At 40.5% G+C, this 20,327-nt stretch overlaps 1 protein-coding gene across 1 annotated transcript in view; it reads right to left on the bottom strand.

Moving 5' to 3' along the window:
• LOC122929662 (neuronal acetylcholine receptor subunit alpha-7) overlaps window positions 1-20,327 on the bottom strand; it is a 401,783-nt gene that overhangs the window by 41,665 nt on the left and 339,791 nt on the right. Inside the window, exon 6 of the mRNA XM_044283296.1 lies at window positions 3,911-4,078. Within this exon, the coding sequence (XP_044139231.1) occupies window positions 3,911-4,078 (168 nt within the window). The remainder of the gene's footprint in view (window positions 1-3,910; window positions 4,079-20,327) is intronic.

Genomic DNA, 20,327 nt, shown 5'->3' with positions numbered 1-20,327 from the left:
GATGAGGGTTCCCACTCCTCATCCGACTGGGTCAGAAGCCTGTAGGCCTCTTCAGAAGAATACCCCCTGTTAGACATTTGGGCAACTAAATTTAGGGGTATTCCCTGAGACTACCCAAGAAAAAAAAAGCAAGCCTGTCTTACAAAGGGGAGGCTAGCGAAGTACCGGAGGCCGCTGCGGTTGATAAAAAATATCAAAACTGATTTTTTTATCGCCGCAGTGCGTGTAAAGTGAATGTGCAGTGATCAAAAAATAATAATTTTTTTGTCACTGCGGTGGGGCGGGCGTGGGCGAACGCACGTGTGGGCGACCGATCAGGCCTGATCGGGCAAACACTGCGTTTTGGGTGGAGGGCGAACTAAAGTGACACTAGTACTATTATAGATCTGACCGTGATCAGTTTTGATCACTTTCAGATACTATAAAAGTACAAATGCTGATTAGCGATACGCTAATCAGCGAATAACGGACTGCGGTGCGGTGGGCTGGGCGCTAACTGATCGCTAAACTACCTAACCAAGGGACCTAAACTATACCTAAAACCTAACGGTCAATACCAGTGAAAAAAAAAAGTGACAGTTTGCACTGATCAATTTTTTCCTTTTCACTAGTGATTGACAGGGGCAAGAAGGGGTGATCAAAGGGTTAATTGGGTGCTGGGAGGTGATCTGGGGGCTAAGTGTAGTGTAGTGGGTACTCACAGTGATGTGTGCTCCTCTGCTCCTCTCCTGGAACCAACCGACCAAAAGAAGGAGCAGAGGAGCACAGCAGCCATATAACCACATCATATTTACTAATATGTGGGGTTAAATGGCTGCTGATTGGATTTTTTGAAAATCATCAACCTGCCAGCCAATGATCGTGGCCGGCAGGTTGATGACAAACTTCTTCTTTGAATTTTGCCGGCCCGCGATGCAATCCTGCGTACGGCGGTCGTGAGGAGGTTAAGGAGCACCACGATATTGTCCTTGCTGGGCACCCGGGGGGTAGAGCCACAGTGGATCTCATTGTCGGAGATTCTGGTGGCCGGCGCTTCGTAAGTCGGTAGAGGGGTTTTGTTGCAGCCTGCGAGACCTGCGCTCGTGCCCATTCCTTCCCGTCCTTGGACACATCTGTCCATGGACTTCATTACGACCTGCCTTGTTCCTCGGGGTAGACTGTGATTCTGGTGGTGGTGGACCGTTTTAGCAAAATGGCGCATTTAATTCCTTTTCCTGGGTTGCTCAATGCTAAAACGCTGGCACAGGCATTTATTGATCACATTGTCAAATTGCATGGTATTCCTCCAGACATAGTTTTATGATAGGGGCACGCAGTTTGTTTCCAGATTCTGTTCAGGCTTTCTGTTCTCGCTTGGGGGTTTGGTTCTCATTTTCTTCTGCTTTTCACCCGCAGTCGAATGGCCAGACAGAGCGCGTCAATCAGAATCTGGAGACATATCTGCGATGTTTTGTGGCGGAGAATCAGGGGGATTGGTGTTCTTTTTTGTTCCTTGCTGAGTTTGCTTTAAATAACCGTCGTCAGGAGTCCTCTGATAAGTCACCATTTTTTGGTGCATATGGGTTTCATCCGCAGTTTGGGACATTCTCTGGAGAGGGTTCTTCTGGTTTACCTACCGTCTTGATCTTCCTCAAACTTGGAGGATCCATAATGTTTTTCACAAGTCCCTATTAAAACCTTATGTCCAACCCACTGTACCCTCCTCTTTGCCTCCGCCTCCAATTCTCCGATTGTGGTTGATGGTAATCTTGAATTTCAGGTCTTTAGGATTGTGGACTCTCGTATTATCCGGGGTTCTCTTCAGTACCTCGTTCATTGGGAGGGTTATGGTCCTGAGGAGAGGATGTGTGTTCCAGTGGCGGACATTAAGGCCACTCATCTTATCAGGGCGTTCCATAGGTCCCATCCTGAGAAGGTGAGCTCTGAGTGTTCGGAGTCCACTCGTAGAAGTAGGGGTACTGTCACCGTCAGATCTCTGAGAAGTTCTGATAGATGTTCTTCAGTACCTCCTGCGTGATGTTCTTTTGTTTTGGCATCTCTTCTCCTTCTCCCAGCTGTCATCTATTAGCAATGATTGCCTCCCTTTATATCCCTTCCCATACTGCCTCACTTTGCGGTTTATACAACTTCCTGGATTGTGCTCACTGCTAGAGGTTTGTTACTGCTGCTTTCTCAGATAAGTCTTTCCCTTTATTTGTGTTTTCCTGTTGGCTTGATTCTAGGTGACCCTGACTCCCTCCGTATTAAGTGCAGGGACCCGGTGGTCGTGTCCCCTCACTATTATAGGGTTTTCAGGTGTCACTCAGTCTAGGTACGTGGACATGGAACTTTCTATCACAGAGATCTTTGCATGGGCTGAGCAGTCAGGGAGAGCTATAGGGCTTTAATAGGGCTCACCCTTTTGTTCCTTAGTTTGGGATCAAGTCAGTCGGATTTTTATTTGTTACTTCTTGTTTTCTGCAACACCATCCGTGACATTCTCCTTCTGCAAGCATGGCCACTGCTGCTGCATTACCGGGGTGGTCATAACCATGGAAATGAGCAGTGTATAATTTAATGGAAAAATGTATCCAGCCACATGGAAACGGGCAGTGTATAATGTGATGGAAAAATTAATCTAGCCAGCAAAGGAGGCGATATACAGTAGATAATCACAATATTAGTAAATGCCTTGTATTAACTTTCTCTACATGATAAATGCTATTTGCTGAAGTAAGCCAACTCCTTTAACTATCTGGCAGTGGGAGCGGCGGAGTCTTCTCCAAATGAAGAGGGGTTGGATTGAGTCAAATGACTTTAGCTCACCGACAGACAGCATGCTAGCTGACAAAAAGAGTGATGTCAGGTTCCCAGAAGAGCCATGTGTGACTGTGAGACAGGAGTGATTTGAAGCTGGGGTCTTTCCCTCCTCTCCCAGATTGCTGTGTATGGGGAGCATTATGTCCGCTTTACTTACTCTAGAAACATAGTTTTACTAAAGGAGCGTAAATTTCTGCTCTAGTGTATGTGTACCCTTTCTAAATAATCCCAATAGCAACTACAGATTATTTGGTGGGAACTAAAAAGTGTTGCAGATACTGATCAAAGCCAAATGGCTACATGCAGCCAGTGGGGTGACACAGCAATTGTACTCTTATTAGGCCTTTAGAAATGGACCTGGGGTCTCAAAATGATACAGCTGCAAAGTGTTCCTTTCTTATCATACCTTATCATATCCTATGTGCTGACAGCCTCCCCCACCACAGCTGTCCCCATCCACTGCCAGCAGACATGACCAAAAGTTCCTAGACAAAGAAGACCCAGAAACTGAACAAACAGCACCAGACTATAATGTCCCAGATGCTTTAGGGGGACAACAAATGCTGCGCTGACTGCAAGACTAAGCCCCGGTGATGTATGCAGACAGACTGATCACCCAATTAGGGCCCATTTCTGCACCCCAGTTTCCTATGTAATGTGTTGATGCTATTTGTGATCATTGGCTGCCAATTCAGCGATTCATAGATTAGCCCTGGTAAAATGTGACACAATGCCTGTCATACAAATGTGCATTATATGCATCGTATTTTAATAGCATAAGCTACATGCAAGGAAACAAGTGTTATATTCTATTAAGGCACAACAACTAACCCCTCATGGCAGACTTATTAACTTTTACATTGTTGAAATATTGTTCTTTTGTTGTATTAATTATTTACCGCACCATGTGGTTAAAAAAAAATAATAATTTCCTCCAACTAAAATCTAAGTACACCTTATGTTACAGTGCTTATTATAGTAAATATAGGTAAATATGTGAGTTTTCTATCATTTAGCTTGTGCTATTAGAACTACACAAATAGCAGTATACAATGTGATAGATAAGGACAACACATAGCAATATGGAGATACTCCCTCATTCAAAACTTACCAACAAGATCCCATTCTCCATTAGAGATATACTCAGAAATGTCTGCTTCTAGCAGCTGTAGGTCCAGGGACCAACCACCATAAGTCCAAGATCCAAACTTTAGTTTACATTTTTGAATATCAAAAGGGAACCAACGAACGTCTATGTAGCATGAGCTCTTGAATATTCCTAAGAACAGATAAAAGTAAAGATAATATTAGATACTCTATCAGGTTTTACTTATAGACTATTATAATTATGATTCTGCGTAATTTAACCATTCCATAAAAAAAGAACATTTGATGCATTGTCCAACTAATGATTTTGTTAGATCCTATTGCATTTTATGTCTATTCATATTTAACAATACATTAAAAAGGAGTTAAAGTTTAACAGGGTAAAAAAATAAGTTTCTTCTGGCGACAGGAGATAAAAGGAAGAGACAGGAAGTTACAAACCATAGGGAGCCAAACAGATTGAATTCATACACAGACTATAATTTTAGAGAAATCATTTGGCCCATGAAGGAGAGGAAATTGATAAAACAAAATATGATTTTTCATTTTAGACATTTTTTTAAACATATTTTTGTCATAATTTTTGTAAAAAAAAGTACACAGAGTTATGCCTTGTCACTGCTTAAGGACTTATGCTAAACTAGTGCCCTCCATAGTGGCAGGGGAGGTTTATTATTTATCAAACTAGAAACAATTACTATTGAGGATGAAAACAGAAGGATGTAATAAGTAAGGGGTGTTCCATATCACTAAAAGTATCATAAAACATAACTTTTATTAGATATACTAAAGGGGTTTATACTATTAACCCCTTAGTGACCACCCATACGTGTTTTTACGGCGGTCACTAAGGGGCCTTAGGCTGGGCTGCCGCGTTTTTACGGCGGCCCGGTCTAAGCGCTGCACGGATCCCCCGTGCAGCGGGGAGCGCGGACCTGGCTCTCACATGAGAGCCGGGACCCTGCTCTAACAGCCCGGACCGGGCTGTTTAACCCTTTACATGCCAGGCGCAATGGCGCCTGCTGCATGTAAACTGGTGACAGAGGGAGCGGACTCCCTCTGTCTTCCATCAGCATCCCGAAAATAAGATCGCGGGGTGCTGATGTGTTCAGAAGCTTACCTCACTTCCGATCAGGGCCCCGAGCCTGTCTTCAGTTCTCTCCAGCAGGCTGTGCCTCTCTGGCGCAGCCTGCTGGTCAATGTTTGAAATGCATTGCTATTGAAATCAAAATACTGTATATTATAGTCCCCTTGTGGGACTTTTAAGTAGTAAAAAAAATAGAAAAAAAATATACATTTATTAAATAAAAAAATTGCCATAAAATAAAAAATATGCTTTTTTTACATTGAAAATACGCTTTTCAATGAAAAAAATTGCAAAAAGTTAATATCCCCCATATGTTTGGTATTGCCGCGTCCGTAATGACCCGGACTACATAAATATTACATAAATTATCCCCTATGGTGAACGCCGTAAAAAATCTAAATAAAAAAAAGACAGAATTTCTAATTTATTCTTAGTTTCCACAGAAAAAAATGTAATAACAAGCGATCAAAAAGCGCCATTTACTCCAAAATGATACCAATTAAAAATACAAGTTGTCCCTCAAAAATCAAGCCCTCACACAACTCCATAGAAAAAGAAAAAAAAAGTTATGGGTCTTGTGAAGTGGCAATGCAAAATCATTTTTTTGGTTAATAAAAGGGGTTTTATTGGAAAAAAAAGTAGTAAAACGTAAAAAAAATTATAAGTATTTAGTATCACTGTAATCGTACTGACCCAGAGAATAAAGATATTATGTTATTTGTACCGAAAAATGAACGCCATAAAATTTATAATGTAAAAACGCAGTGGCAGTATTGCTATTTTCCCCCATCTCCCTCTCAGAAAGAGTTAATAAAAGTTAATCAAAAAGTTATGTGTACCCCAAGATGGTGCCATTAAAAACTATAACTTGTACCGTAAAAAACAAGCCCTCATAAAGCTATATAGACGAAAAACTAAAAAAGTTATAGCTCTTGGAACGAGACCATGAAAAAAGGAAGAAAATTGCTTGGTCATAAAGGCCCAAACAGGCTTGGTCACTAAGGGGTTAAAACATAGGGAAGCCAGGTGAGTAAATACAAACCAAACCAAACCAAAACATAAATACTAGAAAACAAACAAATTGGGCAGGATGAGGGGGTGGTGGCAGTGTGTGTGTGGGTGGGGGGGGGGGGGGCATTATTTCTATCCCTAGTTAGCCCAACACCTCTATGGCCTGTCTCCGAAGTCACAATTTGATGGTAGGTGTACTCTGTGCTTGTACCTAACCTGAGGATCCCTGAGAAAGGTACAAGATAAGACGTCCTGAATCCTGAATCGAGAAATACCCCACACACACACCCCATCACCCTGCCATATTTTTTTGCTTTATTGTATTCATGTTTTTGTTTTGTTTGTATTTACTCACCTGGGTCCCCCATGTTTTAATAGTGTAAACACCTTTAGTATATCTAATAAAAGTATTGTTTTATGATGCTTTCAGTGATATGTATTTAAGCAGTGTCAGTGATTTTAAATGGGTATTCCAGCCTAAAGCACACTGGAGATAAATGCTAGATCATTGGGGTCTGACCACTTGAACCAACACCGATCCCAGCAGTCAGACCCCCATCAATTTATAACTTATCACTTATACAGTGCATAGGTGAGAAATGCTTTAGGAAGGAGTATCTTTTTAAGTATTTTTAAGTATTAGAACACTGACAGGTGATCTTTAAAGCATCCCTTCAGTAAAAAAAAAAAATCATACTAACCGGGGTAATGATGAGAACACTTAATTAGTGCCCTCCATTTCATCTTTTCAACTGCTGCTCTGCTAATTCCCAGTCTCCTTTTTACCATCCAAGACAGCCGCACATTTTCATCTCCAGTGTGGCCATCTTTGATGACTAAAAGGTGAGACATAGAATTGGCAGATCTGCAGCTGAAATGATGAAAACAAGGTCACCACGAAAGTCTTTTGTTCTTTCCTCAGTCAATATAAATTTTCTCTCTCTTGAACTGGAGGGTCGCTTTAACTACCAAATGCACAATGAGAAAATCTACAAAGAGCTTTTATTTTTGTCCTTTTTTCAAAAAACTTCATTATTCAGGTCACGAGTACTGTATGTACAGACAGAGAATAATAAAGGGTCAGATATGTATTTATAATACAGCCTTTTAAAGGTTACTTTTCCAGGTTACAAAAGAGAGGCACTTGTCAAAGAAAAAACACATCTCAGATTGTTAAAACAAATCAACATGTACAGGTGGAATGATTTTGTAAAATACTAAAAAAAACAATACTAATACTAAGAAAACACATTTTCCAATAGAGAATTCTACATAAAAGCAAGGGTGAAATAGTATGCAAATATTGGAAAATGGGGTTACTAGAACTGGAATTCTATAGGGCTATATGACTGTAGGATTGCAAATAAGCATTAATATAATTTGCTTAGGCCACTAAGGTATATTATGTGGAGGCCAAAAGATGGATGTACTGTAATATCGTGTTCATAACTGAACGGTTGTTATCCCTATGTGTAGTATATGTTCTCGTGTACTCTTAGTTTTCAAAAGTGACCAACCTAGAACCTAGAAAAGTGATGAGGCTTCTGCTAGTTAGAGATGTGTTGTGTATATAGTTTTTTAAGAGATTGCATTATACTGTATTGTATTGTATGTACAGTCAATTTAATAATTTTTTAAATAAATCTGGGTGCTTTTTATTTTTTCCACTTGTATTTTTGTATCATAAAGGATTTTTTTATGCATCCTTTTCATTGAACCTTTAGGTATTTTCTGGCAACCAAGTTATTTGGTTATAATAGCCACTTACTATCTTTTGGCTTTAGGGTACAGTCACACCTTCAGGTTTCTTGATGCAGATTTGAAAGCCAATACCAGGCATAAAATTAAAAACGAAAGAAGAAGTTGAATCTCTTCTCAATACTTTATCTCCTCTTATTAACCACCTCTAATTTTGATTTCCAAAACTGCATCAAAAAACCTGACTGCATGATCATACCCTTAGGGCTGTTATACACGAGCGGATGCCGTGCGTGGCATCCGCTCCGTGAAAGAGTGCCAAGACTCGATGCAGACTGCAGAGGCAGGGAGCATTAACATGACTGATAATGCTCCGTGCCTCTCTGTGATCTATTTACTGCGAAATCACAGTTGCTCCGTGCCTCTCTGTGATCTATTTACTGCGAAATCACAGTTGTCACTGTGATTTCGTAGTAAAGAGATCACAGAGAGGCACGGAGCATTATCAGTCATGTTAATGCTCCGTGCCTCTGCAGTCTGCATTGGGTCTTGGCACTCTTTCACGGAGCGGATGCTACGCACGGCATCCGCTCGTGTGAAACAGCCCTTACTGTGAAAATGGATTAGACAGAAATGGAAATCTCCATGCTAACTACATGTACCTAAAATCTGCTTGATTGTACAGTCAGTGTACCATAGAGGTTTTATATGCCAGAATGATCATCATATCCACAACTTTGATGCGGCACCGCCACACTGACAAGTTGTTTGTATGCAATTCTGAGATCAATCATAAAGACCACATTAACTGGTTGTCTCACAGAGACAGGCCATTTTTAAATTGAAGCCGAATGCAGCTGATCGCAGTAGGTCAAAGTGATTAGCTGATATGGATGGCAACACATTCCCCTCCAATGGCCACTACAAGGCATATGTAATATTTCATGTTGTGGAATCAAATAAATTGCCAAGTTTGTAATACATGAACAGGCTTGGTTAACCAAAACATGAGACACACTGTGGGATTGACTCACCACTCTACATAATAATATTTAATGCCCTGATAAAGTATTTGGAACTGGGTTATCCTCATAGTTATCCTCATGAAACCGCTTTAATAGAAAAGATTACAATTTCTTTATACCGGATATTAGACCCACTGGAAATTCAGAACAGTCACAGTAAATTTTTCAGAAAAGGAATCAAAACCTCCCGCAGCTGTGGTATAAAATCAGCTAGGGGTACTTTCACACTAGCGCTATTCTTTTCCGGTTTTGAGTTTCATCCTAGGAGCTCAATACCGGAAAAAAACTGATCAGTTTTATCCTAATGCATTCTGAATGGAGAGCAATCCGTTCAGTATGCATCAGGATGTCTTCGCTTCAGTAACTGTTACGGTATTTTCTTTGTCCAAAATTCAGGAACACTTGCCGGAATTCCGGATCCAGCATTATTTTCCATTGAAATGCATTAATGCAGAATTCGGCACCAAGTGTTCCACCAAAACGGAACCGGTTTTCCGGTCTGTGCATGCACAGACCTTTAAAAATGTAAAAAAATAAATACTGGATCCGTTTTTCCGGATGACACCGGATCCTTCTGTTGCATTGCATTTGTTAGACAGATCCGCATCCGGATCCGTCTACAAATGTTATCTGTTTTCACATGGATTTACGGCAACGGAATTGCCTGACGGATCTTCACAAAGTAAGTGTGAAAGTACCCTAACATCACTTTCATGGTGGATTTAAATAGAAAATATTCTTTCTTTTCTGTAAATGCAGCAGTGCATCAGGAGAAAGCACTATCAGACATTATTTTTTCACATCGTCGTCTCACACAGGCACCCATTACATTTCTTCCATGCTTTTCTGGTGGAAAATTATTGAAACTCAGATCTAATATACTGTTAAATTAATTTTCAGTCATTTCATTTTTCAAAATTGCAAATGTTAAATGTTTCTTAAAATTGTTTTGCTGTGGTTGTGTATATATAAGTTTTCCCCACCCAGTTGCTTAAAGGGAACCTATCATCAACTTTATGCAGCATAAATTAGTGACAGAAAGGCTGATTTCAGCGGTGTGTCATGAGCTAAAAGTAAGTAATTGCCGAGAACCAGCATCATAATAATTGCAGCCCAGGCCTTGAAAAGAGTCAAATCTACTTGAGAAGAGTCCTGGTTATTCCTAATCTCCTGCTCTCTCACCCATCTGCGGATGATTGGCAGTTCTCTCCTAGAGAGAAAGGGAGAAAACTAGGTAGAAGACTGTCAGTCATCAGCAGGTGGGCAGGAGAGCAGGAGCTCATGAATAACCAGGACTCTTCTCAGGTGGACGGCACTCTTTTCCAAGCCCAGTCTACAATGATTGTGATGTTGGTTCTCGGCAACCACTTACTTTTAACTTATAAATGACAGACCGCTGAAATCAACTCACCTGTCTCTACGTTTTTTTGCCAATAGTATGGCCAGCATAAAGTTGATGACAGGTTCCCTTTAAGGCTGATCAGGAGTGACAAGCTTAACATGAATTACTTGCATAAGATTTACTTGACCCCACAGCTACCATTATAAATATGTGAATTGTGCTACTTATTACACAGAATTGGATCTCTCAACTTGACATTTCTAGCTTTTTTTTGGCTACTGCATTTGTTCTTATAAGTTGGCAAAATATTATGTACCATTTATAGTGTTTTAATTGTATATATTTTTACCAGTGCATAACAACAGGGCTTAAAAGGAACTTTCATCATAAAAATGCGAAGTAATCTGTAGGCAGCATGTTATAAGGCAGGGTTTGCTAAGCAATTTGATATATAATTTTTGTGGGAAAAGATTCAGAATAACTTGTATTTTATTGATTGATACTTCTGCTAATTCTGGGCTTTGAAGTCAAGGAGGTGATCCTATTAGTGATTGACAGCTTTCTCTGTAGGTACAGTCGTAGAGGGAAGGCTGTCAATCACTCGTAGGACCGCCTCCTTGACTGCAAAGCCCATAATGACCACAGATATGTAGAAATGTATAAATTACATTTGCCATATTTTGTTTTCATCAGGTGGCGTTTTTTAATTGTTTTTGAAAAACAAAGCGTGCTGTAGCTCTTGGCACTTTTCCAGGCATTTTGACATCGCTTCTCTATTGGATAAAAATGGCACTTAGAAAATGTTAATAATAACACTCACTGTATGCAAAAATGCCAGGAAAAAAAAAATCACAAAAAATGCAAGTCCCAAATTCATGTGTTTAACACCATGAGTAAAAAGAATACAAATAAAGGGGGGGGGGGGACACCAAGGAATCCAAATAATCGCAATAGTTGACCCGTTCACACAATATATACACTTCAGGTATAAAAAAATTTATTAAGTTAATGTTGTATTAATTTATTTTGCTGTCCGTTTGAGAATGCAAATAATAAAGGGCTGTAACTTTTTTTAAGTTTCTAATTATTTTGCACAGTTTACCTCAAAACAAATAAAGATATTTCTCTAAAAAAATTAATAAAGTGCCACAAAAATGCCTGCAAAATTTATTTTGGTAGACCAACAAATAAAAAAGGGCCATTAAACCACCACAGGCCTGCCCATTAAAGAGGTTTTCCGAGATTTTGATACTGATGACCTATACTCAGAAGGCGCTAGGGACATTGCTAGAATAGGGATTTACAAGTGCAGGGAAAGAATATTTGGGGATCCAAATAGCCATTATGCAAGTGTTATGTTGAAAAGCCTTTAGTTGCTTATATCTTTTCAAACAAGAAAAATATATACACAGTTCACTTCTGCACTTCTGCAGTTATATGTGTTGAAAGTGTACAGAAAGAAAATAATAAACGCACTACACTGGTGCAGCTATTTGTGGCAAAAGCGTTTAGTGGCCTATTTCAGCACAGAAATAAAAAAAATATATGCACTTCAATGGTGCACTTATTTGTGGCAAAACCGTTTAGTGGCCTATTTCATTATAGAAAGAAAATCATATACACACTTCACTGATGCAGTTATTTATGGCAAAAGGGTTTAGTGGCCTATTTCAGTGTAGAAAGAAAAATATATACGCACTTCACTGGTGCATTTATTTCTGCTAAAAGCGTTTACTGGCCTGTTTCAGTACAAAAACAAAAATATATTCTCAGTTCACTTCTGCAGTTATATGTGTTGAAAGCTTACAGAAAGAAAACAATATACGCATTTAACTGGTGCACTTATTTGAGCAAAAGCATTTAGTGGAATATTTCATTATAGAAAGAAACAAAATATACGCACTTCACTGGGGCACTTATTTGTGGCAAAAGCATTTAGTGGCCTATTTCAGTACAAAAAGAAAAAAATATTTGCACTTCACTGGTGCAGTTATTTGTAGCAAAAGGGTTTAGTGGCCTATTTCATTATAGAAAGAAAAAAATATACACACTTCACTGGTGCAGTTATTTGTGGCAAAAGGGTTTACTGGCCTATTTCAGTACCGAAAGAAAAATATATACGCACTTCACTGCTGTATTTATTTCCGCTGAAAACATTTACTGGGCTATTTCAGTACAAAAAGAAATATAGATTCTCAGTTCACTTCTGCAGTTATACAGTGGGATGCGAAAGTTTGGGCAACCTTGTTTTTGGGCAATCGTCATAATTTTCCTGTATAAATCGTTGGTTGTTACGATAAAAAATGTCAGTTAAATATATCATATAGGAGACACACACAGTGATATTTGAGAAGTGAAATGAAGTTTATTGGATTTACAGAAAGTGTGCTATAATAGTTTAAACAAAATTAGGCGGGTGCATAAATTTGGGCACTGTTGTCATTTTATTGATTCCAAAACCTTTAGAACTAATTATTGGAACTCAAATTGGCTTGGTAAGCTCAGTGACCCCTGACCTATATACACAGGTGAATCCAATTATGAGAAAGAGTATTTAAGGGGGTCAATTGTAAGTTTCCCTCTTCTTCTGAAGAGTAGCAACATGGGGGTCTCAAAACAACTCTCAAATGACCTGAAGACAAAGATTGTTCACCATCATGGTTTAGGGGAAGGATACAGAAAGCTGTCTCAGAGATTCCAGCTGTCTGTTTCGACAGTTAGGAACATATTGAGGAAATGGAAGACCACAGGCTCAGTTCAAGTTAAGGCTCGAAGTGGCAGACCAAGAAAAATCTCGGATAGACAGAAGCGACGAATGGTGAGAACAGTCAGAGTCAACCCACAGACCAGCACCAAAGACCTACAACATCATCTTGCTGCAGATGGAGTCACTGTGCTTCGTTCAACCATTCAGCGCACTTTACACAAGGAGATGCTGTATGCGAGAGTGATGCAGAGGAAGCCTTTTCTCCGCCCACAGCACAAAAAGTGACGCTTGAGGTGGTCTAAAGCACATTTGGACAAGCCAGCTTCATTTTGGAATAAGGTGCTGTGTACTGATGAAGCTAAAATTGAGTTATTTGGCGATAACAAGGGGCATTATGCATGGAGGAAAAAGAACACAGTATTCCAAGAAAAACACCTGCTACCTACAGTAAAATATGGTGGTGGTTCCATCATGCTGTGGGGCTGTGTGGCCAGTGCAGGGACTGGGAATCTTGTCAAAGTTGAGGGACGCAGGGATTCCACTCAGTATCAGCAGATTCTGGAGACCAATGTCCAGGAATCTGTGACAAAGCTGAAGCTGCGCCGGGGCTGGATCTTTCAAAAAGACGACGACCCTAAACACTGCTCAAAATCCACTAAGGCATTTTTGCAGAGGAACAAGTACAACGTTCTGGAATGGCCATCTCAGTCCCCAGACCTGAATATAATTTAAAATCTGTGGTGTGACTTAAAGAGAGCTGTCCATGCTCGGAAGCCATTAAACCTGAATGAACTAAAGATGTTTTGTAAAGAGGAATGGTCCAAAATACCTTCAACCAGAATCCAGACTCTCATTGGAGCCTACAGGAAGCGTTTAGAGGCTGTAATTTCTGCAAAAGGAGGATCTACTAAATATTGATTTCATTTCTTTTTTGTGGTGCCCAACTTTATGCACCTGCCTAATTTTGTTTAAACAATTATAGCACACTTTCTGTAAATCCAATAAACTTCATTTCACTTCTCAAATATCACTGTGTGTATCTCCTATATGATATATTTAACTGACATTTTTTATCATAACAACCAACGATTTATACAGGAAAATCATGACGATTAACAAGGTTGCCCAAACTTTCGCATCCCACTGTATGTATTGGAAGCGTACAGAAAGAAAAATATATGCGCACTTCACTGGTGCAGTTATTTGTGGCAAAAGGGTTTAGTGGCCTATTTCAGTACAGAAAGAAAAATACATGCTCAGTTTACTTCTGCAGTTATATGTGTTGTAAGTGTATAAAAAGAAAAATAATATACACACTACACTGGTGCACTTATTTGTGGTTAAAGCATTTAGTGGCCTATTTTATTATAGAAAGAAAACAAATATACGCACTTCACTGGTGCAGTTATTTGTGGCAAAAGGGATTAGTGGCCTATTTCAGTACAGAAAGAAAAATATATACGCACTTTACTGATGCTTTTATTTCGGCTGAAAGCGTTTACTGGCCTATTTCAGTACAAAAAGAAAAATATATTCTCAGTTCACTTCTGCAGTTATATGTGTTGAAAGCGTACAGAAAGAAAAAATTATACGCACTTCACTGGTGCAGTTATTTGTGGCAAAAAGTGGTATGTGGTCTATTACATTACAGAAAGAAAAATACCGTATTTTTCGCTTTATAACAAAAATGGCCATGCGTCTTATAAAGCGGATATTTCGCTGGCCGCTATGCTGCAGAGCACGGCCAGTGAAGTATCAGTGTGGAGGGAGGAGGTGGGGACACTCATGGCGGGGGCCCCGTGCAGTGACTCTACTCTAATACAATAGGCCCCGCAACTGTTAAATACAATTAATCCGATCTATATCTAAATGTATACCGCACTGTTCGGTACTTACTGTAGTACCGCAAGTATAGAATTAATATGGCGCAGACCGGCAGCTCCCTCGGTCATGCGCTGCCTGCCCCGCCTGCTGCAGCTCCCTCCTCATGCGCCGCCTTCCCCGCCTGCCGCAGCTCCCTCCTCATGTGCCGCCTGCCCCACCTGCCTGTTCATTTATAAAGTGAGATAAGCAGGCAGGCGGCGCATGACCAAGGGAGCTGCGGCAGGCGGGGCAGGCGGCGCATGACCGAGGGAGCTGCCAGGCTGACCGTCTTAATGCTATACTTACGGTACTACAGTAAGTACCGAACAGTGCAGTATACATTTAGATATAGATCGGATTGAATGTATTTAACAGTTGCGGGGCCTGGTGTATTAGAGTACAGTCACTGCACCGGGCCCTGCCATGAGTGTCTCCGCCTCCTCCCTCCACACTGATGCATCTGATGGGGGATCTGTAGATGATAATTTTGGGGATCTGTGGATGACATAAGTGTCATCCACAGATCCCCCATCAGTGTAATCCACAGATTCCCCATCAGTGTAATCCACAGATCCCTCATTAGTGTCATCCACAGATCCCTCATCAGTGTCATCCACAGATCCCTCATCAGTGTCATCCACAGATCCCCCATCAGTGTCATCCACAGATCCCCCATCAGTGTCATCCACAGATCCCCCATCAGTGTCATCCACAGATCCCCCATCAGTGTCATCCACAGATCCCCCATCAGTGTCATACACAGATCCCCCATCAGTGTCATACACAGATCCCCCATCAGTGTCAAACACAGATCCTCCCATAACAGTGCATCATCCACAGTGCCCCATAACAGTGCGTCATCCACAGATCCCCCCATAACAGTGCGTCATCCACAGATCCCCCATAAAAGTACGTCATCCACAGACCCCTCATAACAGTGCAGCATCCACAGACCACCATTAGTTCAAAACCTACCAAAAGCACACCTTTGGTTCAAAATATTTTTTTCCTATTTTCCTCCTCAAAAACCTAGGTGCGTCTTATCATCAGGTGTGTCTTATAAAGAAAAAAATACGGTATATTCTCAGTTTACTTCAGCGGTTACATGTCTTGAAAGCGTTTAGTTTCCTATTTTAGTACAAAAAATATATATTCTCAGTTCACTTCGGTGGTTATATGTGTTGAAAGCATTTAGTGGCCTTGTAACAGCGACTGCTTAAAAGCATGGCTGGGAGTCAGCAGGGTGGAAGCAGTGGGAGGTCGGGAGCCAAACATGCCCGGGGTAGACGACCTGCTTCGCAGCAGCCTAGCTACCTAGGAGGCAGTGGTGCAGGGGGTTTACGGAAGTAGCGGCGGTAGTAGTAAGTCAGTGCGGTGGTTGTATGTGTTATTTTGCATTTCACTGCAAAAAGAAAAATATATTCTCATGGGTTATTTGTGTGGAACAAGTTTAGTGGCCTTGTAACAGAGACTGCTGTGCGACCGCCCTGCTTACATCCGCGGTCCCGGGCACCATTCTCTTCGATGATCGGTGGCCAGTGCTTCCCAGTCGCCTGCTGCAATCTGGGACACTCTGTGTGAGTGATGTTGCTTCTGAGGATTCCGCTCCACAGCTTCCATTCAGCCCTGGTCATAGCATAAGTTCGGCTGGTTTCATGTATCACTGCTCTAAGGGTGGTACGCATCACTCCCTGGGCTGGGCTGGGTTGGGTCAGATGACCTCGTTGATCAACCCTGGCTCTCCTACACGTACTTAAGGGGCTCAGCCCTTTTCCCAGATGCCTGTGTGTCAAGGTCCTAAGCTGTTGTTAAAGAGCTTGATAACCACTTGTGTTCCTGACCTATACTTCATCCCATGATCCCGCTTTTCGTCTGATCCCTGCCTGCTTGCTTTGCCTCTCCCATTGCGGACTAGTGTTGAGCATAAGGGGCAATTTTCGATTTTGCAAATATATGGGCGAATATTCATCATATATTCGTGAATTCGCAAATTCGCTATCTTTGCATTTTTTTCATTACTAAAATCTCAATGTAAAATTTAGTTAATGCGCATGAGCAAAAAGGAGCGTGGCTTAGCAACTGTTTTTGAACTACCCGAAGTTTGAGGCGATTGGAAAAGATGGTCGGAAGCAATTTTCGAGACAGTGAGGAAGAACTCCTGATCACTGTAAGTAATTTCACATCACACCAGTGTATTTGATTACATTTTACATGCATGTCAGACCAATAGATTTATATGCAGATAGAGTGTTATAAAATATTTGTGATTGCGAAAATCGCCACTTATGATCAAAATGTTTTTTTCGTGATACACATAACTTCACTTCTTATCACGTCTAAGTAGATATTACTGATTGGTGCACTAAGTATTGTTGTAACATCACAGCACTATGTATGTAGCATACGTATGGACATTCATAGAAATATCTCTCACATGCACATTGCACATCCATTTTCCTGCCGCACACTATATACATCCACACACACACACACACACACACACACAAACACAGTCTATAGATTAGAGCTTGTGTCCTGTTGGTCAGGACTCAGGAGAAGCTTTCTTTGTCTTACCGCCAGTATTTGCTGGTTCATTTTGAGTTACCCAGGGTGTACCACAGGGAGGCGAACCAGCTGTACACCCCATACTGTACCGTCACTTCACTAGACAGGTACATCTCTGCTCAGCTGGCCAATATCCAATTGCTCAGAACCCACACACATACAATCACAATACAATCTGATCTTATAACGGTAACATTAAATCTAATATATGCCCTTCAAAGACAAAATACTTTTTGATGTTTTGCTGAGGACATTATTTACAATACTTGTATTTAAAAAAAATTGGGATTATATGCTTGCATCTTTATCCTGCATTGCATGTTGCGGGGCTATGACCGGACCCGGGTCCACGCTGAGAAGCAGACCATTGTGCGTGATATCTGTTCCGAGCTCAAGAGGAAGTTTAAGAGCAATCACCGAGGATGGCCATATTAAAAAGATTGTCGAATTTGAAGAGGATGAATTTGGAGCGGATCAGAGAGATCTGTCACTAAAAATGCCCAGGTACAATGCTTACATTACTTTTGTATCTCTCGCCAACACTCTGTAATGTACAGTTGTGTTCAAAATAATAGCAGTCAGACATCACTAACCGGATCAATCACTGTTTTTGGTAGAAATAATATTTCTACATGAAAATAATTTATTAGCAGATGTAGTAGAGTAATAGAAACCCAATAGACCCAATAGTCATGACATGCATGCTGCTGATTCTCTGTAATTCAATCACTTATTGAAAGGGTCATGTTCAAAATAATAGCAGTGTGGAGTTCAATGAGTGAGGTCATTCATTCTTTGAAAAACAGGTGACAATTATTGCCATTATTTAGGGAAGGAAGGCAGAAAATGTACATGATGGTTACAGTGCATTTCTCTCTGAAATTACGAAGACATTGTTCAGAAGTACAGCATACCTTGATTAAAAAGTTGATTGGAGAGAGGAAAACATATAAAGAAGTGCATAAAATGATAGGCTGCTCAGCTAAAATGATTGCAAATGCTTTAAAATGGCAACCAAAACCTGAAAGACGTGGAAGAAAGTGAAAAACTACCATTCGAATGGATAGAAGAATAGCCAAAATGGCAAGGACTCAGCCAACAATCAGATCCAGGAAGATCAGAGAAGGTCTAAAGTTACCTGTAAGTACTGTTACAATTAGAAGACACCTATGTGAAGCCAAGCTATCTGCAAGAAGCCCCTGCAAATTCCCACTGTTGAAAAAAAAAGACATGTGCTGAAGAGGTTACAATTTGCCAAAGAGCACATTGACTGGCCTAAACAGACTGATGAAAGTAAGATTGTTCTTTTTGAGTCTAGTGGCCGGAGACAGTTTGTCAGATGACCCCCAAACACTGAATTCAAGCCACAGTACACTGTGAAGACAGTAAAACATGGATGCACAAGCATCATGATATGGGAATGTTTCTCATACTAGGGTGTTGGGCCTATTTATCGCATACCAGGGATCATGGATCAGTTTAAATACATCAGAATGCTTGAAGAGGTCATGCTGCCTTATGCTGAAGAGGAAATGCCCTTGAAATGGGTGTTCCAACAAGACAACAACCCCAAACACACCAGTAAACGTGCAACATCTTGGTTCCAGATTGACGTTATGTAGTGGCCAGTCTAATCCCCGGATCTTAATCCAATAAAAAAATTGTGGGGTGACATCACAAATGCAGTTTCTGAGGCAAAACCAAGAAATAGTGAAGAACCTTGGAATGTAGTCCAATCATCCTAGGCTGGAATACCTGTTCACAGGTGCCAGAAGTGGGTTGACTCCATGCAACACAGATGTACAGCAGTTCTCAGAAACAGTGGTTATACAACTAAATATTAGTTAAGTGATTCAAAGGAAAGCAAAATCTTCAAACGTATTTCAGTTTATATAGTGAATGTTTGAGTTTGTAAAAAAGAATAGAGTCTAATATTCACTTTTCTTCAATTTTTATAGAGGAACAAAACAAATTTGATATATTTTTCTTCATGTTTTGATTTGGAATAGAATGTGTAGTGTTCCCAATTTATTTGTGTGTATGGAAATAAAAGCTATTAGAAGGATTTTGAGCTTTATTCACTTTTTTAAACACACTGCTATTACAGTCCTGATCAAAAGTTTAAGACCACTTGAATAATGGCAAAAAAAACATATTTTACATTGTTGGATCTTAACAAGGTTTAAAGTAGAGCTTCAACATGCAACAAGAAGAAATGAGAGTGAAACAAAACATTTTTTGAGCTTTCAATTAATTGAAAATAACGAATAAACTGAAACAGGCTGTTTTTCAGCTGATCCAAATTTTAGGACCACATGCATTTAAAAGGCCAAATCTGTGCAAAGATGTGGATTTATTGTCATTTTCTGTCAGGTAGTCACACGTTGTGATGGCAAAGGCAAAATAACTCTCCCTTTTTTTAACGTGGTCGGGTTGTTGAACTCCATAAGCAGGGTCTCTCACAGCCATTGCTGCTGAGGTGGGACGCAGTAAGACAGTCATTTGGAATTTCTTAAATGATCCTGAGGGTTATGGAACAAAAAAGTCAAGTGGAAGACCCCAAAAAATGTAATCAGCACTGAGCCGGAGGATCCAATTGGCTGTCCGTCAAGACATTGTACGATCCTCGACCCAAATTAAGGCCCTTACTGGTGTTGACTGCAGCCCCATAACAATCAGACGGCATCTGAGACTGAAGGGCTTCAAAAACAAAAAACTTCTTCAAAGACCTTGTCTCCTTGAACGCCACAGAACTGCTCGTTTGGACTTTGCAAGAGAGCGCCAAACATGGGACATTCAAAGGTGGAAGAAAGTTTTATTCTCTGATGAGAAAAAATTTAACCTTGATGGTCCTGATGGTTTCCAACATTACTGGCATGACAAGCAGATCCCACCTGAGATGTTTTCTACGCGCCACAGTGGGGGCGCCACAATGGATGGCAAACCTACACTGACTATCTACCACTAACTATCTGGATTATATATATGAGCTAACTATATAATGTCCCTAACACCCTACACTGGAACCTATCAGCTACACTATTCACTCACTGACCTACACTATCTAACACTATCTGGATTATATATATGAGGTATCAGAAATCACAGGAATTCAGCACAGCA

The sequence above is a fragment of the Bufo gargarizans genome, chromosome 2 (genome assembly GCF_014858855.1).
Source record: "Bufo gargarizans isolate SCDJY-AF-19 chromosome 2, ASM1485885v1, whole genome shotgun sequence".
Classification (NCBI taxonomy): Eukaryota; Metazoa; Chordata; class Amphibia; order Anura; family Bufonidae; genus Bufo; species Bufo gargarizans.
The sequence above is the reverse complement of the archived record's forward strand: the minus strand, read 5'-3'. Positions and strand labels throughout refer to the sequence as shown.